At 44.9% G+C, this 24206-nt stretch overlaps 1 protein-coding gene across 6 annotated transcripts in view; it reads left to right on the top strand.

Moving 5' to 3' along the window:
* The window catches only part of MCC (MCC regulator of WNT signaling pathway), a 481477-nt gene that overhangs the window by 413103 nt on the left and 44168 nt on the right, over positions 1–24206 (top strand). For all 6 annotated transcript variants that reach the window (XM_055387455.2, XM_004042362.5, XM_055387453.2 and 3 more), the window contains 4 exons: positions 442–590; positions 12240–12380; positions 15307–15410; positions 19317–19500. In XM_055387455.2, coding sequence (XP_055243430.1) covers positions 442–590; positions 12240–12380; positions 15307–15410; positions 19317–19500 — 578 coding nt within the window. The remainder of the gene's footprint in view (positions 1–441; positions 591–12239; positions 12381–15306; positions 15411–19316; positions 19501–24206) is intronic.

Raw genomic sequence — 24206 nt, 5'->3', positions numbered from 1 at the left:
CAAAAATGCATGCATTCAGATTCCCTGCCAAAGCCAAATTGTGAAAATGAAGGAGTCAGCCCCTCTCCTGGGCTACAGAAACCAAAAACAGTGGCCTGGAGTGGCAGGGAATTCAGGATAGGGGAAAGAAATCCTGGCTCTGTTCCACATTCAGAATTTAAGGAACTCCAAGAAGGCATGATCTCCCCATCCTGGCTGCCCAGCACCACGTGCTTGGGGAAGGAGCCATATTTTGATCCTGGTTTTTTTTCTACTGCTTTTATAGTATTTAATAGTTAGCTTTTCATACTAGGATTCTATCCTACAAACTGAGAACCTTCAGGGTAACCATCCTTCCAGTCCCCGATTCTCACGGAATATCAGCTTTAAATTCTTTTGCATGCAAAACGTGCATCTCTGAAATGATATGTTCCAAAGGGGAATTAATGCTTCTTTTTGCAGGTATCCAGCAGTGTGGCTGAACACCTGGCCCACTCACTTCAGGACTGCTCCAATATCCAAGAGATTTTCCAAACACTCTACTCACATGGATCTGCCATCTCAGAAAGCAAGATTAGAGAGTTTGAGGTGGAAACAGAACGGCTGAATAGGTGAGGAGAGATCCTATCGATTTGATTCTGGGGCAGGGAGGAAGTGCTACTCCTCACTTCTCTTTCCAAAGATCTGTTCAAGGTGGCTTATGTATTGTGACATAGAGCAGTACCGTCAGGCTGCTGGGGTTGGAAGTTCCTACCACCTTGGTCATCAGAGGAGTGCTCACAACAGTCTGAGCTGCCATCATGGCTGTGACCTGGCATTCACATGGGTCTTATGCTTAGAAAGGTGCCATACTTGCTTCACTGCTCTGCTGTCAACGTTTTAAATTCTTAATATTGTTAAACAGCGGACCCCACTTTTTCATTTCACACTGGACCTTGCAAATTACATAGTGAGTCCTGGGAGCAGTCCCTACAGAATGGCAAGTAGGTCACAGGTGGCTGCCAAGCATGCAGGCCTGTGCTGCAGAGAACCACAGAAGGGAGTTCTGGAATGTTGAGTCAGCATCCTAGAAGCACTTGGAGCTACCGGAAACAGCACAGGCAATCTGGTGGAGCCGTTCCTGGCATCAATCAGGCATGCTGATCTAGATCATGTTCCTGATGGTTGCCTAGTTTTATTTATGTTCTTCGCAAATGTGCTCAGTCTTGGGTCCCTACATCCTATCCTAATTGTCCTACCTAGAGTAATTTTACCATATACCCCATTTTATGGATTCTTTTCAAGTCTTACGAAAGAGGTAGTTTCAGTTTGCCCTTTTGCCTGTTGGCAAAGACTCTCTTATGTGTCATGCCAGTGATGAGGGAGTTGCTAAAAAAGCAAAGGAGAAGGACCAGGGCCAAACCATGGAAACCACTTGGCCTCAGAATTGGTTCTGCAGTGGCAGAATGGACTGTTGAGTCGCATCCGAGTGTGGTGTGGCTGCCTTGACCTACCAATCTTTAGTGGGAGAGCATTGTAAGAATTTGAAAGGCGTATGAGCTAACCAGGAAGAAATAGGGATACCGTTCCCCATCCGCTGTTGCTTAATTCCATTCCTCTTGTGTATGGCAAACCAGAATAAATTGAATTATCATGTTAGTCCTGCCTGATTGAAGCTGTTTAATATAGTTCTTGAGAACTAAGGTAATTGGCAATCTAGGTCATTTTAAATCTTGAAATTAAATGGTTTCCTTATTAAATCCAGAATACTTAAGAGTGATAATCCTGATGATTACTTAGTGGCAGTAAAGAAGCAGTCTTTTCGGTATCACTGCCCTGGGAGTGCTTAAAAATTGAATCAGATATGCCCTTTGCAATTTAATGAAGTCAGATGCCTTCAGGGGGACCTCGATTTAGTGAGGATCCCCTCTCTACAGATTCTGGGCTTTAACAAGTTGGATCTGTGGCTGAACTTGAATAGGGGAGTTGCTTTCTACTCCGTTATATACACCCAGGAGAGACCAAAGAAGGGGGAAATATTTTGCTGGTAGCTGATGTTATTATGGTGTTTAACAGCTTACAAAGGGCTCTCGCAGACAGCCACTTAATCCTCAACTTGTGAAGGTAGAGTAGTCCTGTTTTGCAAATGAGAAAACAAAGGCTTTGAAGTCCCAAGTTGAGTGACTTGCCTTAAATCCAGAGCTATTAAGTAGCTGAGACAGAATTCCAACCCTTTGACCTCACCTCCATTGTCATCTCTGTGATCCTAGCTGCTGCGGGAACCTGGGGGTTCTTAGAAATAAGCTACCAGTATATCCTGATGTCTGCTATTTTAACTACCTCAAAGTTGGAGGCCTATTACTCTCAAAGTATGTTAGCCTTTAACTTCATGATTGGCAGGGGAGGGGGGGTCATCCCTACCCACCAAAATGTTTTCCTTCTTTAGCAAATCTGTGTTAAGCATCTGCTATATGCTAGGCTATGTGGCATGCAAAGCAAAGTAAAACAGTAAGGGTCCCTGCTCTCATGGAGCTTATATTCTGTTAGGGAAAATAGACCAAAGAGAAAACAAATAAGATGATAAGAAAGATCCAAGAAGGAAATAAATAGGACACCAACAGAAGCTCTGGGAGGGTTGATTTTTTTTTTTCTTTTTTTTTTTTTTTTTTGTTGTTGTTAATTATACTTAAAGTTCTAGGGTATATGTGCACAACGTGCAGGTTTTTTACATAGGTATACATGTGTCATGTTGGTGTGCTGCACCCATCAACTCATCATTTACATTAGGTATATCTCCTAATGCTATCCCTCCCCACTCTCTCCACCCTACAACAGGCCCCGGTGTGTGATGTTCCACACCGTGTGTCCAGGTGTTCTCATTGTTCAGTTCCCACCTATGAGTGAGAACATGTGGTGTTTGGTTTTCTGTCCTTGTGATAGTTTGCTCAGAATGATGATTTCCAGCTTCATCCATGTCCCTACAGAGGACATGAACTCATCCTTTTTTATGGCTGCGTAGTATTCCATGGTGTATGTGTGCCACATTTTCTTAATCCAGTCTATCATTGATGGACATTTGGGTTGGTTCCAAGTCTTTGGTATTGTGAATAGTGCTATAATACATGTGCATGTGTCTTTATAGCAGCATAATTTATAATCCTTTAGGCATATGCTCAGTAATGGGATGGCTGGGTCAAATGGTATTTCTAGTTCTAGATCCTTGAGGAATCACCACACTGTCTTCCACAATGGTTGAACTAGTTTACAGTCCCACCAACAGTGTAAAAGTGTTCCTGTTTCTCCACATCCTCTCCAGCACCTGTTGTTTCCTGACTTTTTAATGATCGCCATTCTAACTGGTGTGAGATGGTATCTCATTGTGGTTTTGATTTGCGTTTCTGTGATGGCCAATGATGCTGAGCATTTTTTCATGTGTCTGTTGGCTGCATAAATGTCTTCTTTCGAGAAGTGTCTGTTCATATCCTTCGCCCACTTTTTGATGGGGTTGTTTGATTTTGTCTTGTAAATTTGTTTAAGTTGTTTATAGATTCTAGATATTAGCCGTTTGTCAGATGGGTGGATTGTAAAAATGTTCCCCCATTCTGTAGGTTGCCTGTTCACTCTGATGGTAGTTTCTTTTGCTGTGCAGAAGCTCTTTAGTTTAATTAGATCCCATTTGTCTATTTTGGCTTTTGTTGCCATTGCTTTTGGTGTTATAGTCATGAAGTCCTTGCCCATGCCTATGTCCTGAATGGTATTGCCTAGGTTTTCTTCTAGAGGTTTTATGGTTTTAGGTCTAACATTTAAGTCTTTAATCCATCTTGAATTAATTTTTGTTTAAGGTGTAAGGAAGGGATCCAGTTTCAGCTTTCTACATATGGCTAGCCAGTTTTCCCAGCACCATTTATTAACTAGGGAATCCTTTCCCCATTTCTTGTTTTTGTCAGGTTTGTCAAAGATCAGATGGCTGTAGATGTGTGGTATTATTTCTGAGGGCTCTATTCTGTTCCATTGGTCTATATCTCTGTTCTGGTACCAGTACCATGCTGTTTTGGTTACTGTGGCCTTGTATTATAGTTTGAAGTCAGGTAGCATGATGCCTCCAGCTTTGTTCTTTTGGCTTAGGATTGTCTTAGCAATGTGGGCTCTTTTTTGGTTCCATATGAACTTTAAAGCAGTTTTTTTCCAATTCTGTGAAGAAAGTCATTGATAGCTTGATGGGGATGGCATTGAATCTATAAATTGCCTTGGGCAGTATGGCCATTTTCACAATATTGATTCTTCCTATTCATGAGCATGGAATGTTCTTCCATCTGTTTGTTTCTTCTTTTATTTCGTTGAGCAGTGGTTTGTAGTTCTCCTTGAAGAGGTCCTTCCCATCCCTTGTAAGTTGGATTCCTAGGTATTTTATTCTCTTTGAATCAATTGTGAATGGGAGTCCACTCATGATTTGGCTCTCTGTTTGTCTGTTATTGGTGTACAGGAATGCTTGTGATTTTTGCAGGTTGATTTTGCATCCTGAGACTTTTCTGAAGTTGCTTATCAGCTTAAGGAGATTTTGGGCTGAGATGATGGGGATTTCTAAATATACAATCATGTCATCTGCAAACAGGGACAGTTTGACTTCCTCTTTTCCTAATTGAATACCCTTTATTTCTTTCTCCTGCCTGATTGCCCTGGCCAGAACTTCCAACACTGTGTTGAATAGGAGTGGTGAGAGAGGGCATCCCTGTCTTGTGCCAGTTTTCAAAGGGAATGCTTCCAGTTTTTGCCCATTCAGTATGATATTGGCTGTGGGTTTGTCATAGCTCTTATTATTTTGAGATACGTCCCATCAATACCTAATTTATTGAGAGTTTTTAGCATGAAGAGGTGTTGAATTTTGTCAAAGGCCTTTTCTGCATCTATTGAGATAATCCTGTGGTTTTTGTCTTTGGTTCTGTTTATATGATGGATTAACGTTTATTGATTTGCATATGTTGAACCAGCCTTGCATCCCAGGGATGAAGCCCACTTGATCATGGTGGATAAGCTTTTTGATGTGCTGCTGGATTCGGTTTGCCAGTATTTTATTGAGGTCTTTGCATCAATGTTCATCAGGGATATTGGTCTGGAATTCTCTTTTTTTTTTGGTTGTGTCTCTGCCAGCTTTTGGTATCAGGATGATGCTGGCCTCATAAAATGAATGAGGGAGGATTCCCTCTTTTTCTGTTAATTGGAATAGTTTCAGAAGGAATGATACCAGCTTCTCCTTGTACCTCTGGTAGAATTTGGCTGTGAATCTGTCTGGTCCTGGACTTCTTTTGGTTGATAGGCTATTAATTATTGCCTCAATTTCAGAACCTGTTATTGGTCTATTCAGGGATTCAACTCCTTCCCAGTTTAGTGTTGGGAAGGTGTATGTGTCCAGGAATTTATCCATTTCTTCTAGATTTTCTAGTTTATTTGTGTAGAGGTGTTTATGGTGTTCTCTGATGGTAGTTTGTATTTTTGTGGGATCAGTGGTGATATCCCCTTTATCATTTTTTATTGTGTCTATTTGAGTCATCTCTCTTTTTTTCTTTATTAGTCTTGCTAGTGGTCTATCAATTTTGTTGATTCTTTTCAAAAAACCAGCTCCTGGATTCATTGATTTTTTGAAGGGTTTTTTGTGTCTCTATCTCATTCAGTTCTGCTCTGATCTTAGTTATTTCTTGCCTTCTGCTAGCTTTTGAATGTGTTGGCTCTTGCTTCTCTAATTCTTTTAATTGTGATGTTAGGGTGTCGATTTTAGATCTTTCCTGCTTTCTCTTCTAGGCATTTAGTGCTATGAATTTCCCTCTACACACTGCTTTAAATGTGTCCCAGAGATTCTTGTATGTTGTGTCTTTGTTCTCATTGGTTTCAAAGAACATCTTTATTTCTGCCTTCATTTCGTTATGTACCCAGTAGTCATTCAGGAGCAGGTTGTTCAGTTTCCATGTAGTTATGCGGTTTTGAGTGAGTTTCTTAATCCTGAGTTCTAGTTTGATTGCACTGTGGTCTGAGAGACAGTTTGTTATAATTTCTATTCTTTTCCATTTGCTGAGGAATGCTTCACTTCTAACTACGCGGTCAATTTTGGAATAAGTGCGATGTGGTGCTGAGAAGAATGTATATTCTGTTGATTTGGGGTAGAGAGTTCTGTAGATGTCTGTTTGGTCTGCTTGGTGGGGAGCTGAGTTCAATTCCTGGATATCCTTGTTAACTTTCTGTCTCATTGATCTGTCTAATGTTGACAGTAGGGTGTTAAAGTCTCCATTATTATTGTGTGGGAGTCTAAGTCTCTTTGTAGGTCTCTAAGGACTTGCTTTATGAATCTGGGTGCTCCTATATTGGGTGCATATATATTTAGGATAGTTAGCTCTTCTTGTTGAATTGATCCCTTTACCATTATGTAATGGCCTTCTTTGTCTCTTTTGATCTTTGTTGGTTTAAAGTCTGTTTTATCAGAGACTAGGATTGCAACCCCTGCTTCTTTTTGTTTTCCATTTGCTTGGTAGATCGTTCTCCATGCCTTCATTTTGAGCCCATGTGTGTCTCTGCTCATGAGATGGGTTTCTTGAATACAGCACACTGATGGGTCTTGACTCTTTATCCAATTTGCCAGTCTGTGTCTTTTAATTGGAGCATTTAGCCCATTTACATTTAAGGTTAATATTATGTGTGAATTTCATCCTGTTATTATGATGTTAGCTGGTTATTTTGCTCGTTAGTTGATGCAGTTTCTTCCTAGCCTTGATGGTCTTTACAATTTGGCATGTTTTTGTAGTGGCTGGTACTGGTTGTTCCTTTCCATGTGTAGTGCTTCCTTTAGGAGCTCTTGTAAGGCAGGCCTGGTGGTGACAAAATCTCTCAGCATTTGTTCGTCTGTAAAGGATTTTATTTATTCTTCACTTATGAAGCTTAGTTTGGCTGGATATGAAATTCTGGGTTGAAAATGCTTTTCTTTAAGAGTATTTAATATTGGCCCCCACTCTCTCCTGGCTTTTAGAGTTTCTCCCAAGAAATCAGCTACTACTCTGATGGGCTTCCCTTTGTGGGTAACCCGACCTTTCTCTCTGGCTGCCCTTAACATTTTTTTCCTTCATTTCAACTTTGGTGAATGTGACAATTATGTGTCTTGGAGTTGCTCTTCTCGAGGAGTATCTTCGTGGTGTTCTCTGTATTTCCTGAATGTGAATGTTGGTCTGCCTTGCTAGGTTGGGGACGTTCTCCTGGATAATATCCTGCAGAGTGTTTTCCAGCTTGGTTCCATTCTCCCCATCACTTTCAGGTACACCAATCAGATGTAGATTTGGTCTTTTCACATAGTCCTGTGTCCAGAATTGGTGGGTTCTTGGTCTTGCTGACTTCAAGAATGAAGCCGCGGACCCTCGCGGTGAGTGTTACAGTTCTTAAAGATGGTGTGTCTGGAGTTTGTTCCTTCTGATGTTCAGACTTGTCTGGAGTTTCTTCCTTCTGGTGGGTTTGTGGTCTCGCTGGCTTCAAGACTGAAGCTGCAGACCTTCACAGTGAGTTACAGCTCTTAAAGGGGGCGCGTCTGGAGTTGTTGGTTCCTTTTGGTGGGATCGTGGTCTCGCTGGCTTCAGGAGTGAAGCTGCAGACCTTCACGGTGAGTGTTACAGCTCTTAAAGGTGGCGCAGACCCAAAGAGTGAGCAGCAGCAAGATTTATTGTGAAGAGCAAGAGAACAAAGCTTCCACAGCGTGGAAGGGGACCCGAGCTGGTTGCCGCTGCTGGCTCAGGCAGCCTGCTTTTATTCCCTTATCTCGCCCCACCCACATCCTGCTGATTGGTCCATTTTACAGAGAGCTGATTGGTCTATTTTACAGAGAGGTGATTGGTCTGTTTTGACAGGGTGCTGACTGGTGCATTTACAAACCTTGAGCTAGACACAGAGTGCTGATTGGTGCAATTACAATCCTCCAGCTAGACATAAAAGTTCTCCAACACCCCACCTGACTCAGGAGCCCAGGTGGCTTCACCTAGTGGATCCTGCGCTGGGACCGCTGGCGGAGCTGCCTGCCAGTCCCATGCCATGCACCCACACTCCTCAGCCCTTGGGCAGTCGATGGGACTGGGCACCTCGGAGCAGGGGGCGGCACCCATCGGGGAGGCTTGGGATGCACGGGAACCCACGGGGGTGAGGGGGGCTCGGGCATGGTAGGCTGCAGGTCCCAAGCCCTGCTCCGTGGGGAGGCAGCTGAGGCCCAGCGAGAATTCGAGTGTGGCGCGAGCAGGCCGGCAGTGCTGGGGTACCCGGTGCACCCTCCACAGCTGCTGGCCCGGGTGCTAAGCCCCTCACTGCCCAGGGCCGGCGGCACCAGCCGGCTGCTCCAAGTGCAGGGCCTGCTGAGCCCATGTCGAGCCGGAACTCGTGCTGGCCCACGAGTGCCATGCACCTCTCCCTCCACACTTCCCAGCAAGCAGAGGGAGCCGGCTCCAGCCTCAGCCACCCCAGAGAGGGGCCCCCGCAGTGCAGTGGTGGGCTGAAGCGCTCCTTGAGCATGGCCAGAGCAGACACCGAGGCCAGCGAGGTGCCAGGAGCCAGCAAGGGCTGCTAGCACTTTGTCACCTTTCAGTCCCGTATTTCTTGGAGGCTTTGTTCATTTCTTTTTACTCATTTTTCTCTAAACTTCTCTTTTCACTTCATTTCGTTCATATCATCTTCAATCCCTGATACTCTTTCTTCCACTTGATCATATCGGCTACTGAAGCTTTTGCATGCATCATGTAGTTCTTGTGCCATGGTTTTCAGCTCCTTCAGGTCATTTAAGGACTTGTCTACACTGTTTATTCTAGTTAGCCATTTGTCGAATCTTTTTTCAAGGTTTTTAGCTTCTTTGCGGTGGGCTCAAACATCCTCCTTTAGCTTGCAGAAGTTTGTTATTATCTATCATCTGAAGCCTTCTTCTATCAACTCATCAAAGTCATTCTCTGTCCAGGTTTGTTCCATTGCTGGCAAGGAGCTGTCTTCCTTTGGAGGAGAAGAGGCACTCTGATTTTTAGAATTTTTCAGCTTTTCCGCTCTGGTTTCTCCCCATCTTTGTGGTTTTATCTACCTTTGGTCATTGATGATGGTGATGTACAGATGGGGTTTTGGTGTGGATGTCCTTTCTGTTTGTTAGTTTTCCTTCTAATAGTCAGGACCCTCAGCTGCAGGTCTGTTGGAGTTTGCTGGAGGTCCACTCCAGACCCTGTTTGTCTGGGTATCACCAGCGGAGGCTGCAGAACAGCAAATACTGCAGAACGGCAGTTGTTGCTGCCTGATCCTTCCTCTGGAAGCTTCGTCTCAAAGGGGCACCCAGCTGTATGAGGTGTCAGTCGGCCCCTACTGGGAGGTGTCTCCCAGTTAGGCTACTCAGGGGTCAGGGACCCACTTGAGGAGGCAGTCTATCCGTTCTCAGAGCTCAAACTGCATGCTGGGAGAACCACTGCTCTCTTCAAAGCTGTCAGACAGGGACTTTTAAGTCTGCAGAAGTTGTCTGCTGCCTTTTGTTCAGCTATGCCCTGCCCCCAGCGGTGGAGTCTACAGAGGCAGGCAGGTCTCCTTGAGCTGCGGTGGGCTCCACCCAGTTTAAGCTTCCCGGCCACTTTGTTTACCTACTCAACCCTCAGCAGTGGCAGACGCCTGTCCCCAACCTCGACCCTCAGCAGTGGCAGACGCCCGTCCCCCAACCTCGCTGTGGCCTTGCAGTTCGATCTCAGACTGCTGTGCTAGCAGTGAGCGAAGCTCCGTGGGCGTGGGACCCCAGGGAGGATTAATTTTTTGGCGGGTAGTTAGGGCAGGCATCTGAAGATGGGAGGCTTACATTGAGATGGATTAAAAAAAAAAAAAAGCAGCCATATGGCAAACTGATATTCTTATGGCCACTTAACAACCATGAGGCCTGAAAGAGGAATTGTCCAAAGGCCAGCGGAACTGAAATGGAATAAGGGGAAGAAGCTACATGAGACGAGGTGGCAGAGCAGGGGCTGGCTCAGCTGTGGATTTTGATGCCACGGACAAATTTTACTCTTTATTCGAAGTGTAATTAGAAGTCATTAAAGGGTTTTCGAATGTGGAAGAACAAGATCTGATTGACAGTATGGAAGCTTAACTGGGTGTGGAGAATGGGAAGGATGGGATAAGAGTGGAAGCAGCACGATCTTTGTGGTACGCCAGGGCAGCTGTGGCGGGATGGGGCCAGGGGCCTCACGCACGCCATGTATGGTGCTGAAAGTGGTGGAAACTGCAGCTGGGTTGCACTTGGATAAGAGAAAGGGATGGTCTCAGAAAAGATCCTCAGGGGTCTAGTGCAGGGGTGTCCAATCTTTTGACTTCCTGGGCAACACTGGAAGAAGAGGAATGTCTCGGGCCAAACATAAAATACACTAACACTAATGACAGCTGATGAACTGAAAAAAAAAAAATTGCAAAAATATCTCGTAATGTTTTAAGAAAGTTTACAAATTTGTGTTGGGCCCCATGCAGCCCACAGGTTGGACAAGCTTGGTCTAGCGTGTAGTGTTGGATAGATGGTGGTGGCATTTACTGAGATGGAGAAGATAAGGGAGGATGAGGTTCAGGGGAAATCAAGAATCCCACTTTGGAATGTTAAACTAGAGGTGGCAATGTGACAGCAAAAGGAAATGTCAGGAAGGCAGCTGGATATGTGAGCCTGGCCCTCAGAAGAAAGCTCTGGGCTAGAGAAAGTTGTGAGCCAGCGGAGCATACCAGCCTAATAAAGTCATGGGTCTGGATAGAAATCACCCCCTAGGGTGGGAGTGTTGATAGCAGAGGGGACCCCGGGTCAGCCCCAAGAGAATGGCAAGCCTTACTAATTTTATAGAGAATAAGCATCTAGCAAAGGAGACTGAGAGGAAATAGCCGCTAGGGCAGGAAGAAAACCAGCAGAGACCCACCATGGCTTAAGTGAGGGGAGCTCTTTAAGAAGGAAAGAGTAACAGATCAGTGGGGTGTTGCCTGAGAAGGGCCCTGAGATGGGCTTGGCCACGTGGAGGTCTATGAGTTGGGTAAAGGCTTTATCTAATTAGCAGGGACAGACTGTAGACTGGAGCAAGTTGAAAAGTGAGAGAATCGGGACTCTTTTCAAGAAGTCTTAATGTCAACAGGGACAGAAAAGCATTCTTGTAGCACCTTACCTTGAAATGACCTTGGAATGGCCAGAGCCTGGCAGTGATCTTAGTTCTTCTACACTCACCAGATGTCTCCCATGTTGGCAAGTGTCTCCATATTCTGCTCTAAGGCTTGAGTCTAAGATTTTTCCTTGAAGCTAATGGCTTCCAAACCCCTTAATATTTCAAGTCACTTGCAGTTTGTTTGTGTGAAGCTTTCTCTTTAAGAGTTAGTGGTCAGAGTACTACAAATAGATGTGTCCATGGAAAATGACTTGTGGCATCAAGAGCATCTGTACCCTGATATGGAAAACGGAGAAGCTGAAGGATCATATTATTCATTTGTTTGCTAACTTTGCCACAGACTCATTTGCCCTGAATCTACAGTTCTGAATCTTGTAAAACTTCAAGTTCCCAATGCTTATCCTACCACTAGTTAGAGCTGCTGGACTATGTAACCCAAAAGCAGCTTTGGGTACAATCCATAGCTCCTGGTCCATTTCCCACTCAAAGGCCACCGGGGGAAGTTTCCTGTTCACTCACTGATTCATCCTTTGGTTCTCTCTGTAGTTTGTGATTATGAGGATGGGATTTGGGGTCACACTTCCTGGTTCAAATCCCAGGGCAAGATACTAAATGTTTCTGGACCTCCATTTCCTCGTCTGAAGTGAGAGTAACAACACTTAATTCAAAAGGCTGCTAGGAGAATCACTAAAGCAAAGGCTTAACAAACAGCCATGACTGCTGTCATGCTGCTTTTCATCCCTGCATGTGGAGGGTGACTTATCTAAGCCCACCAGACGTTCCACATGACGGGGGCCTGGAGGTTGCACAACTGTCTACTTTCCTTCGAATATCTCCAGATCCTAGCGCTGTGCCCTGCTCATGATAGACCTGGAGTGAGTGTGGCAGTGGCTAGGGGGCTTATTTTTAACCAGGGGGCTTATTTTTTATTTGTAATTCACACAGAGTTTGGTGATACTTTTATGTAGAGTTGCTTCTTTGACAAAATACTGTGTCAGCTACTAATCTGACAGGCCCACATCCTCACATGCTTTTCTGGCCTGAATATAAATGAGACAACTGAAATACTGGCAAATTAACTGTAACCCTAGTGTGAAACTGATTTTTGTTCCTTTGTAGCCGGATTGAGCACCTCAAATCCCAAAATGACCTCCTGACCATAACCCTGGAGGAATGTAAAAGCAATGCCGAGAGGATGAGCATGCTGGTGGGAAAATACGAATCCAATGCCACAGCACTGAGGCTGGCCTTGCAGTACAGGTAGGAAACAGCGCGAGGCACACACTGGGATGTTTGGAGCTACTTCAGGGTAGAAGTGCATCCAGAGTAACCTTCAGAATAAACGCAGGAAATAGGCTTTTAGAAGGCATATCTGGCAGTTTAGACCACGGCATATCTGGTGGTTTGGACAGCAAATAGCTAAGAGTAATGAATATGATGTAGTAAACAGGTATATTTCTCCTAGCATATTCATCTTAAATATTATTTCATTTAGGTACTATCACTCAAAATATCGATTTTTTAGCATGTTACATATTCATTTGTTCTTGCAGATTTTTATTCATGTTCATATGTAATTTACATTGTTATAAATCTAGTGCATTCTAGTTCTTCATTTTGTTGTAGTCTTAAAATGTTGCTTTTAATAGTCTCTATTCTGAATGGCTGTAACCCCTCCATCAAGTTTTTATATTGTTAATTTATTCACTTTTCTAAAAGATATTTAGACTTTTGATATTAAAAATAATTCTATGATGAATAATTTAATGCAGTTAAGATCTTCATTCTTTTGAATATTTTCCTCTGGATAAAATCCCGAAGCAGGAATTGTAGGTCAAAGGATATGAATGTTTTCCTGGCTCTTCAGGCATGCTGCTGTTTTTTTGTCATGAAAACAAGTCAGTTTAAATAACTACAGTTTACTCATTGGTGAGCAAGTGGTAATTTGAATGGACCACTTTTTTTTTTCTGCCTCATCACTTTGAAATTTATCTGTTTTTAAATTACTGCTTGTTTAAAGCTGCAAAACTATGCCTTATTATTATCATCATAGGTTTCTTTTATTAGTGTTACCACTTAAGCGTATTTGCCAAGGCCTCAGAGTAGTTGACTGTATCGTACACTTAGCATCCTCTAAAAAGTTCGGTGTTGTTTTAAGAAACATTCTTGTTTATTCAGGAAATTATCAAAGCAAAATGAATGAGACCAAAGCTAGAGAGCAATCATTCTGGTTTACAGACAGCAAAGCAAGCAGATAATCCATCTGTGATAACCCTTGAAGCTGGTTGCTGTCCACCCACAATCTGCCTTTGAGCAGAAAGGTCTTTCTCCACATTAGTACAACCTCATGGATAAGGAAATGTCCTCACATCTCTGGAATATGAACTGCCTTTGAAACGAGGAGCTGGTATCACCTAGGGCTAGCATTTCAGCCCTTTGTCTTAACTCTTAGTAAAGGACAATGAAAATAAAGTCAATTGACGCTGGGCGCGGTGACTCACGCCTGGAATCCCAGCATTTTAGGAGGCCGAGGCGGGCGGATCACGAGGTCAGGAGATCAAGATCATCCTGGCTAACACAGTGAAACCCCGTCGCTACTAAAAATACAAAAAAAAAATTAGCCAGGCATGGTGGTGGACGCCTGTAGTCCCAGCTACTCAGGAGGCTGAGGCGGGAGGCTGAGGCAGGATAATGGCGTGAACCTGGGAGGCGGAGCTTGCAGTGAGCTGAGATCGTGCCACTGCACTCCAGCCTGGGTGACAGAGCGAGACTCCGTCTCAAAGAAAAGAAGAAAAGAAAGGCAATCAAAGCAAATTGTCTGTTGACTAAATGAAGCAACATATCCCCTGTTCAGCTTGAAGAAGCTAGACAGTTACTTTCTTAAAGAGGAAGTGTTCCTACTGCAGGCATATTATCTGGGACCCTGAGGATGCTGTACACGTGTTCCACCTCCTCTTGTGTGGACGTGGGCCACGTGGGTCTCAGGCTACAGGAAAGGGACTGTTGTTTGATATTTTACCTTGTTTGCCCAATGAATGTTGGGCACAAAGAAGAGTGACTATGTTTCCTCCTCCTAGAAATCCAAACTTAAACTCTTGTCAGAGCTTTTGTGAAGGCCTAAGAATGTTTCATGAGACATTTTAAGCACTTAGTTTTATGAGAATCTAATAGAACTTTTCTGTGATGGTGGAACTGTTCTCTACATGCACTGCCCAATATGGTAACCACTGGCCATGTATGGCTATTGAACATATGAAGTATGGCTACTGCAATGGAGGAATGGACTTTTTCATTTTATTTAACTCAGAATGTTTTCAATTTAAGTAGCTATTTGTGGCTAGTAGATACTATATTGAATAGTGCAGGTCTAGGTCAAAACCATCTCCTTGTGGGATGTTATATCAGCTACCTATTGTTGTATGACTGATCACTTACTGCATCACAGTTTCAAGGATCAGGAACCTGGGGGTGGCTTAGTAGGTGGTTCTGGTTCAGGGTCTCTTGTGAGATTCTGGTCAAGCTGTCAGCCAGGGCTGTATCATCTGAGACCTCAGTGGGGGATTGGAGGATCTGCTCTAAGAAGGCTCACTCACATGGCTGTTGGCTGGAGGCCTTAGTCATTACTCGCCATGTGGACCTCTCCATAGGGCTGCCTGAGAATCTTGAAGACACGACAGCTGGCCTGCTCCAGGGAGGATGGTCCAAGATAGTGAAGTGAGAGAGAGTGACCAAGATGGAAGTCAGGGTTTTTTAGTAAGCTAATTTTGGAAATAACCTACTGTCACTTCTGTCACACAGACCAACCCTGGTACAGTGCGGATGGGGGACAGCACAAGGGTGTGGACACCAGGGTGCCGGCTCAGCGGGACTACCTGGAGTGGCCTACCACAAGGGAATCACATGGTCCTTTCAGGTGGTCACTGAAGGGACAACAGATTTGCCTCTCCCACCTTTATTGTTTCTCTTGTATTTTTCCAGAACCAAGTTAAAGGTTTAAAAATAAAAAGGCCAAAAGAAAGAGCAAGCCACTGGCCCTGCCCTGGGAATATTCATGGGTGGTTTCCTTGCCTGTGTGGAGAGTGAGGCCGAGACAGCACCTGAGCTGCCTCCTGCACAGAAACCGGCACCACATTGAAGGTGTCCGCTGTTCTCTGCAAGGGCTGAGGCCGCATGTGCTTTGTTTCAGCGAGCAGTGCATCGAAGCCTACGAACTCCTCCTGGCGCTGGCAGAGAGTGAGCAGAGCCTCATCCTGGGGCAGTTCCGAGCGGCGGGCGTGGGGTCCTCCCCTGGTAAGTGTCTCCAGAGTCCCTCTTCCTCCTCTTGTCTCCCTGCCTCCTTTGCTTCTGCCCGTCTCAGCAACTGGCATTGAATCATCTCCCGACAACACAAAATTTGGTTGTCAAGTGTGTTTTTCATTTTTCCTCATGACTGAATGGGTAAATTGTTTATGTTGAATGCAGCAAGAACTGGAGTGGAAACAGAATAACAGACAAGTTAAAACAAACAAGACTTCTTAGGAGCTGCATTCTCCTGGGCTGACAGTGGGGCCAGATGGAGCTGAGGCCGCATCAGCGATGAAAGGGGCCAGCGTTTCTGCAGCTGTCTCTCTGATGCCTGTTGTCAAGGCACATGCTGCTGCCACATGGCCTTCACTTCGTCTCGTTTCATTGGCTGAGCTTCTCCAAGTTTACCTCTTTGAGTAGTAGTTGTTTTTTTTTGTTTGTTTGTTTTGAGATGGAGTTTTGCTCTTGTTGCCCAGGCTGGAGTGCAATGGTGCAATCTTGGCTCACTGCAACCTCCACCTCCTAGGTTCAAGCATCCTCCTGCCTCAGCCTCCCGAGTAGCTGGGATTACAGGCACATGCCACCACGCCTGGCTAATTTTGTATTTTTAGTGGAGACAGTTTCACCGTGTTGGTCAGCCTGGTCTCGAACTCCTGACCTCAGGTGATCCACCTGCCTCACAGTGCTGGGATTACATGCGTGAGCCACTGCGCCTGGCTTTTGAGTAGTTTTGAAACATGGGTTTCCCCTGCCAGGTCTCCAGGTGTCTTACGAACAAAGAAGTAGTAGTTTCACCCCCTGCTCGTGTCAGCATCACAGAATGCTCACCCACCTCGCTTTCCTATGCCTGTCCTTCCCCCAGCCCGGGGATCCTGTGACCTGTTGGCCTAACCTGTACCTTGAGATCTGCACTGCCTACTCACTTCTGTCCCTCAATTTTGAGTAAGGTGGAAGGAGTATCTAATTGGAACAGACACAAGCATGTCATTCTAGGAAGCGGCAGCATTTGCTAAAACGTGGCCAGTGATTGTGGCTCCGAGCCTGCAGTGATATGGGGAGGACTGCAGTAGAAGCAGTGCTAAGAGGAAAGAGAGACCCAAGGAGAAAGGTGGCCGTCTCTCCATGGAGAACTAAGCCCCGGACACCCCCTTAGCCTTCGGAGAGGCAATAGCAAGTAAACAGAAAGCCAAGGTGACCAGGTCACTCCAGAGCCAAAGATGGGTGGTGTGGGCAGGCCAGGCATTCCCATGTGTGGTGGCCAGGCCTCTGTCATGGACTGGCTTTCTGCTGTGAGCTTCCATTAGGACTTGTCCATCCAGGACACACCCTTCAAAGAAAGTCACCATCCAGGCACCTTCTGAATGCACCTTCCTGTCCTTCTTCCCCGCTCCTCCCCCCTTGTCTGGGGGCTCACTTTTGCACTGAACACTCACATGTGTTTCCTCCTTCAGTTTCGACTTGCACAGGAATCTGAAGCAAAACTGAAGGAAGGAAGGTATCCTGGGTATTAATTTCCTGCTTCATATCCACGTGATCCAACAAAGGAGCGCACCTTCATTTGTATGGAGAGTGATGCTCTGCTCCTCCCTCTGGTTTTTTTTAAATAGTATTACCAGCCCAGCCCAGAAGTAGAAACTCTGCCAGCATTTCCATTAGAAACCTCATTTTTCAGGGTCTTTTAACTGAACCATAAAACTTTATTCCTCATATAAAACAGATCCTAAAATGATGTTGGCCTGCTGTCAGGATTTTTTAAAATTAATATACGTATTAAGAAAAATGATAAATTAAAGGAAAAAGTCAATTGTATTTCCAGTTGGTATCAGAGGAGTGTCTTAACCTGTTCAGGCCTCACAAGGTACCTTTCATTAGGCATGTACCTACTCAGTGCAGTTATTTGGTGTAGGAGCTGAAAGAGCTTAAATAAATCTGCCTTTTAAATATTCAAAATCAATAATGAAATGCTTTGTATTTACCTAATACTGGGAAGCTCGTGTATACATTTATAATATGAGCCAGTAAGTAATGTCATGCCTAATTCCAAATAGCAGTCAGTGGTGAGATGTATGTAAAATGTCTTATTTGTGGAGAGAAGAGAGGCATGAAGTTTGTCAGAGAAATGACAGGAGGGAATTCCAGGGATTTTTGGCCTGCAGAATGGGTCCACCCCATTTCCTGCCCACTCTCCATAGTACTAAGGGCAGGCTTGATTTTTAGCAGTTCCCCGTTAAGCCTTGCCCTTGCATTCCGCTGACAGGAGTGGCTGGCCCATCATACTGTCCCATCATGCCACCCATCATGCCATAGAGCTGTTGAACAGCAAAGCAGGAACTCATTTGTGACATGCACCCACAGTATGTATGATTGTGGGTCTTTTCTTTGTTTCTTGTTGATGTCACAGGCATTCATTCTGTTCATTCTTTCATTCACAGATGCTTTAGGCCAGTGGTTTTCAAACTGGTCTGGGAAGCTGGAGGAGTTTCTCTGGGCCTCGGCAGTGGGGTTGGAGGGTGGGACTCTGAGTGTGTCTCCCACTTCTGCCCACTTCATCCAATTCCGCATTTACTTTTTTGTATGTTAGGATAGCATTTTGTATGATTTGGTGTAAGATTTCATTTAAAAATATTTGGAAAAGCATGGATCTATGCTGTACAGGTAGCAAACCAGTGATTTGTTCAGCCAGCACAGTTTCTGTTTTGTTTTATTTTTTTAAGGCTTTGTTTTTTTAGAGCAGTTTTAGGTTCACAGCAAAACTGAGAGGAAGGCACAGAGATTTCCCATATGCCTCCAACCCTCAACATGCACGGCCTCCCCCGTTTTCAGCGTCCCCCACCAGGGTAGTATATTAGTTACAAGTGATGAACCTACAGTGACACATCATCACCCAGAGCCCATAGTTTACATCAGAGTTCATTCTTGGTGCTGTACATTCTATGGGTTTGGGCCAATGTATAACAACTTGAGTCCACGGTTACAGTATCATACAGAGTAGCTTCACTGCCCCAAAAGTTCTCTGGCTCCACCTATTCATTCCTCCCCCAACCCCGTCCCCTGGCAACCATTGCTGTTGCTGTTGTTCTTGTTGTTTTGGAGACAGGGTCTTGCTCTGTTACCCAGGCTGTATTTGAACTCCTAAGTTCAAGCAGTCCTCCCACCTCAGCTCAGCCACCCATGATCTTTTCAATATCTCTATAGTTCTGTCTTTTCCAGCACAGTCTTAAAACACAATAGGAATGTGAACATTTTGGGCAGGGACTTCACTGCCTGGTCTGTGCGAGTGCCCACCACACCCTGATGTTCTGCACTAGCCCACTTACCTGGCTCCTGGAGGCATTTGAGTTCACGCCGATTACCAAGCCAAGAGAAGGGTCAGGGGTGGCATCGGTACATATAATACAGAGCCAATCTAAAGCTCTCGTCTGAACCATTAGTTTTGTCTCTCTTGCCCCCACACAGGGCTCTAACCAAAGCTGTAGACATGTGGAAAGATGGCACAGTTTTGCCCCAGTTTCTCCCTCCCTCATTCACAGGGAAGTGCCAATGCACAGAGGAATGGCTAAATGGTAGACTTGTGGCTGAATGGGAGGAGAAGCCAGGAGCCTGGATCATTAGAAAAATCAGAGCGTGTTAGAGCTGGAAACAGAAATGTGGTGATCCCGTTGGTTAACTCCTACACTTGTCCCTGAGGCCAGTGGAGCCCAGAGAAAGAGCAGAGAAATACCTTCCCACATGTAGCTTCTAAGTGACAGTGCCAGGCCCAGAACACAGATCTTCTCTTCGGCTGGGCACTGCCAATTCCCTTCCACAGTGCCACCTCTGCCCTAAGTAACAGAGTTAATTATGCATAGTCCCTCCCAGGTGTGCCTTGTCCAGGCCTATGTTGATTAATCCATTGGCTTCTCTGCCACATAGGAGACCAGTCGGGGGATGAAAACATCACTCAGATGCTCAAGCGAGCTCATGACTGCCGGAAGACAGCTGAGAACGCTGCCAAGGCCCTGCTCATGAAGCTGGATGGCAGCTGTGGGGGAGCCTTTGCCGTGGCCGGCTGCAGCGTGCAGCCCTGGGAGAGCCTTTCCTCCAACAGCCATACCAGGTAATGCTCAGCCTTCTGCTCTGGGGTAGGCGTGTGTCCACATGGCATCTGTTCACTGGACTTGGTGTGCAGTGACCCAGCTCTTGGGGACTGTGTGGCTTGGGAAAAGGCAGACATGGCTTCTGGCATTCAGCCTGCTCCATCCAAAAAGGAGTCAGAAGATCAGAACAGAAGAGCTAGAAAGTGGCCCTCTCACTTTGCCAATGTGGAAACTGCAGTCGAGATTGGAGAGATTTGCTGTGGAAAGTGGTAGAGATGGAATGCAAACCTACCTTTCTGTCAGATCCATTTTCTCTGCATTGTTCTGTTCTCCATTTCTTTATAAGTCTTCATTTCCAGGAAGCACTTAGGGTAGCCAAGAGCCGTTTGCTCCAAATGGTCCCTCTGGTCCCAAGGCCCAGCCCAGCTCATCCTAGTTCCAGACATCACTCTCCTGTCTTCTTGTGCCTCCATCCTCTATAAGCTCTTCTCAGGCAAGAGCCTCTCCTCTCATCTCTTTTGCCTCATGGAATGATGCCACATTCACAGCACGTGCTTACAGGCACTCAGTCATGAACCTGAGGTCAAGTTCACTGTCTGTGAATCTAGGAAATTAAAGTGGGTGCTTGAAAAAGGAAGCTAGGAAGAGAGCGGCGAAGACCTTGCAGAGCATAATTTGCTGAAGTCATTTCATTCTTTGGATGGGTGTGGAGAGTAAGAATGAAACCCTTTCTACTTACCTTCTCATTTCTTGCCACCAAAGCCTTAAAAACATGAATGCCTACTCTTTATTTACCAGTCCTCAGTTTAGAAGACACTTTGTTAGAGATTCTTACATAATTGCCAAATCACGAAAGACTTGGAAGGGTAACTTACTCCATTTTCACAGGTTAGGAAACCTTGGCTCAGAGAGAATGTCAGTGACCTGCCTGGTGATAAGAGGGAAACCTGGATGGGAACCCGGGATTTTAGCACCGAGCATATTGTTCTTCCCACATTGGATCTCATGTCATAACAAAACAGTGTTTACTTGCAGACTAAGTGGCCAGAACTGCATAAAGATAGATTTGACTGTTGAGAGCCAGAGGAGAAATACTGATGCTTTCTTGGTGCTGGAAAGCAACTTAATGTTCCCCTCTCTCTTTCTCCCCTGGTGGGACCCACCATCTACCTTAGTGCTTCCATTTACCTGTACTGGTCCAGGTGTCCCAGGGGAGGGAACATGCCCAGTAATGCACTCAGCCAGGTGCCCACAAACAAAAGGGACTTGATTCTTCTTTACTTTAGCAAAGTAATGACATTGTCTCATTCAGTGAAGCACAGATTATAAATTTTTTCATAAAACCATATTCTACTGTGTAAACACAGAAAGCAGATGCTCTTCTTAATGACTCTTCCAGATGTGTACAATCTATAATTTGTGTGTTTATTTAGTATAGACATGTAGTTCTCATGTTGTCAGTGATGCTGTGTTGTTTTATTAGTGAACATGAGAGTTTGCTTGACAGGAAATGTGTGCTGTTTCAGTAGCTTATGAGGTTTGTGCTACAGATCATTTGCTCAAACCTCCCTACCCCCAAAAAAGAATTTTGTGGTTTTATTCTGAATCAGAGACAAATTTAGAACCAGTCAGGAGTGAGAACAATTTTATCACCATCTATTTAGCTTTTGAATATTTGTTAGAAGTACTTGAACTTACAGGTTAGCCTTGATTTTGAGACTGTTTTCTTAGAGAAATTTAATTTGGGATCCTGTGTTTCTGCAGATTGAGATAAATTCAAAACACAGAGTCATTGTTTCCAAGGATAACCTCACCAAAGAATGGTTCTTAAATTAATTTCAGTCTCAAATGAATCTTCCCATCAAAGTACAGAGGCCTTTAGCTCCAATTTCACCCAATTCTCCTTAAAAAATCACTTTTACCCTCCCGCCCCAATCAGAGCAGCTCCAAGTATAGAAGAACCACACACGAGGCATTCATTTGTCACTCCACATTCTTAGAACCTGATGCAATTAGACTGCTTTATGTTAAACGTGGGTTTAGAATAAAGTCCCAAACCACCAGACCCCTTTCATAATTATGATAATTATAGTAATTTTGTTTGTAAATCTTGCCATTCTGGCTCAGACATTCCCCCTTGTCAAGTTTATGAAAATAAAGAAAAGGATCTTTGTGAGTTGGAGCTTTATGTGGCCCAGCAAATCCCCTTTCCCCCCGCTGTAACCACCCAGCTTCAAGAGGTCTAATCAGTGTCCATCAACTGCCCTTCAAGGGTTCAGGAAAGAAACGCTGAGTATTGTGCCTCCAGCGGCATTTCTGGCAGCCCATAGGCAGCTCCTAACGACAGGAGGGTTAATGGTTTTAGAGAGGAGCAGCAGAGGGGTAGTTAACCAGCAAGGAGAATAAAAGTGATAGCCAACCCTCAGTTGACTGTTGGCAGGTGCCCAGGGTCGGTGCCACTTCATTTTTGAAAAATATAGCCATGGCCTCATCAGAAAGTATAATAGTCTTATGGACAGAGTGACTAGGTTGATTGCCTGGATGGCTTTATCAACATATCATGACAAAGAGGCACAAGGACTAAAATGTTAGGAAGTGGAAATAGGAGTCCTTGGTCAAGCCCACCCTCTGTGGCAGGTCTCACAGTTCAGCTCCTTCTGTGCAGCGTAGTCATCGATCTCAATCCACAAAGGAACTGTGGCCAAGACAGGATCGGCCACAGCAAGTCTGTACTCTCAGAGACTGAAATTGAGTCCCTTGTCTCAGCAACAGATGGGGACCCTGGAGAGCTGTGAGAATGGTGGTTGCAGCCTTGCCGTGAGCCTCTAGGTACCTCCAGGTAGCCAGGGTGCTGCCTGTGTGGCCACTCACTCTGGGGTGTAATCCCCAAGTTGGACTGGACAGCAGCAGAGCTCAAGAGATGCCTAGCTCTCACTCTTTGAACTAGTCTGGATTAAGATAAAGTTTCATTGGGGCAGAAAAAATGGTTGAGGAGAGTGAAATGTCCATTGAAAGGGTGAATTTTTTGAAACAGCCGCCTAGTTAGAACAGGCATCAGTAAGCTTCAGGGAATGAGAGTCAGACTAGATCTGGCTGAAACAGTCATCTTTATTGAGGAGAGTTGCTTTTCCATCTGTGTGTCAGGAGAGTCTATCCAAAGTCCTTGGGACAAATGCTTACTGGTGTTAGTGAGCTCTAGAGACCAGCCCCGACACATCCTTGACATGACAGCATTATGATCAGTCCTCCTGCTCAAATGTCCTCATCACTTACCTTTTAGGTTCTATGAGAACAAGGTATAGACATGGAATGCTTTTTATGGTTTTTTTTCTAGTGAGATCTAACTTCTTGATTTCAAAAGAACTGTATGTTTGTTGTAAAACTAAGCAATTAAAATGCCAGCATTGCAAAATGCATAGGATGGTAAAGTTCTCCATTCTAGGACTCTCACTGGAAAGGACATTGGGAACCATTTGGGGTATATTCCCACAGATTTAACTGCATTTTTTATTAGGATGCATGGTTGCAAAGAACAGAAACATGCTCAAATAGCTTAAATGGAAGGGGGTCTTATTGGAAGGATATCAGATCTCGCACCCACGAGCTGCCTACCCGAGCAGAGGGCTGCCTAAGACAAAGCAGCAGCAGAACCAGGCTCCAGGTCTGGTCTGTGTGGCCCTTGCATGCAGCCTTTGTTCTCTTTCCTGTTCTCGGGGGCAGCCTTCCCCAGGTGACAGACAACCAGCTTACCACCTGCATTTGTACACAAAGCTGGCTGGTTTCCCTGGTGTCAAGTAAGAAAATCCTGGAAAGGGACATCTTGCCCAGCTGGGCTGCGATGGCTATCCTGATCCTCTGTGGCCGTGGAAGCACGAGGCCAAGGCAGTTTCCACAGGAGCTTGGGGATGGAGAAGAAAAGGGATAAGTCTCAGCAGAAGAGCTTGGAAGGCAGGTACTTGGTGCACCAAAACATGACATCTTTAAAAACATGACTACATCTCTTTTTCTTCTCTTTTTTTTGAGACGTAGCCTCACTCTATTGCCCAGGCTGGAGTACAATGGTGTGATCTCAGCTCACTGCAACCTCCATCTCCCAGGTTCAAGCAATTCTTTTGCCTCAGTCTCTGGAGTAGCTGGGACTACAGGTGCCCGCCACCACACCCAGCTAATTTTTGTATTTTTTGTAGAGACGGGGTTTCACCATCTTGGCCAGGATGGTCTCAATCTCCTGACCTTGTGATCGGCCCACCTCGGCCTCCCAGAGTGCTGGGATTACAGCTGTGAGCCACCATGCCTGGCCGACTGCATCTCATTTTTAACCTAATGAGGATCCTGTGATGTGGACTCCTGAAACATGTATTTTCCCCTTAGTGTTATGCTCTTACACATCTTTCTATATGTGTCATTCTTTCCAGGAGTTGGATAGTTTTCCATTGGATGACAGTAGTGTTGTGTATTTGAACACTTTTCCCTGGGACATTTGTATCCAGTTTTCCACTATTATAACAGTGCTGCAGCCACTGTCCTTTCCTTAATGGCTATTCCTCTTGTGCCATTTCTGTGAGACCAGCCCTCCACACATAATCCAGTTATTCTCCTACAGCCATGGGTGCTCCAGCCAGGCTTTTCCTCCAAATCCTTGGTAATACTGGGTAGTACATCTTTTTTCAATTTGGCCATTCTGTATGTAAGCAAAAAAAAAAAAAAAAAAAGTTAATATTTCAAC

The sequence above is a fragment of the Gorilla gorilla genome, chromosome 4 (genome assembly GCF_029281585.2).
Source record: "Gorilla gorilla gorilla isolate KB3781 chromosome 4, NHGRI_mGorGor1-v2.1_pri, whole genome shotgun sequence".
Classification (NCBI taxonomy): Eukaryota; Metazoa; Chordata; class Mammalia; order Primates; family Hominidae; genus Gorilla; species Gorilla gorilla.
The sequence above is the reverse complement of the archived record's forward strand: the minus strand, read 5'-3'. Positions and strand labels throughout refer to the sequence as shown.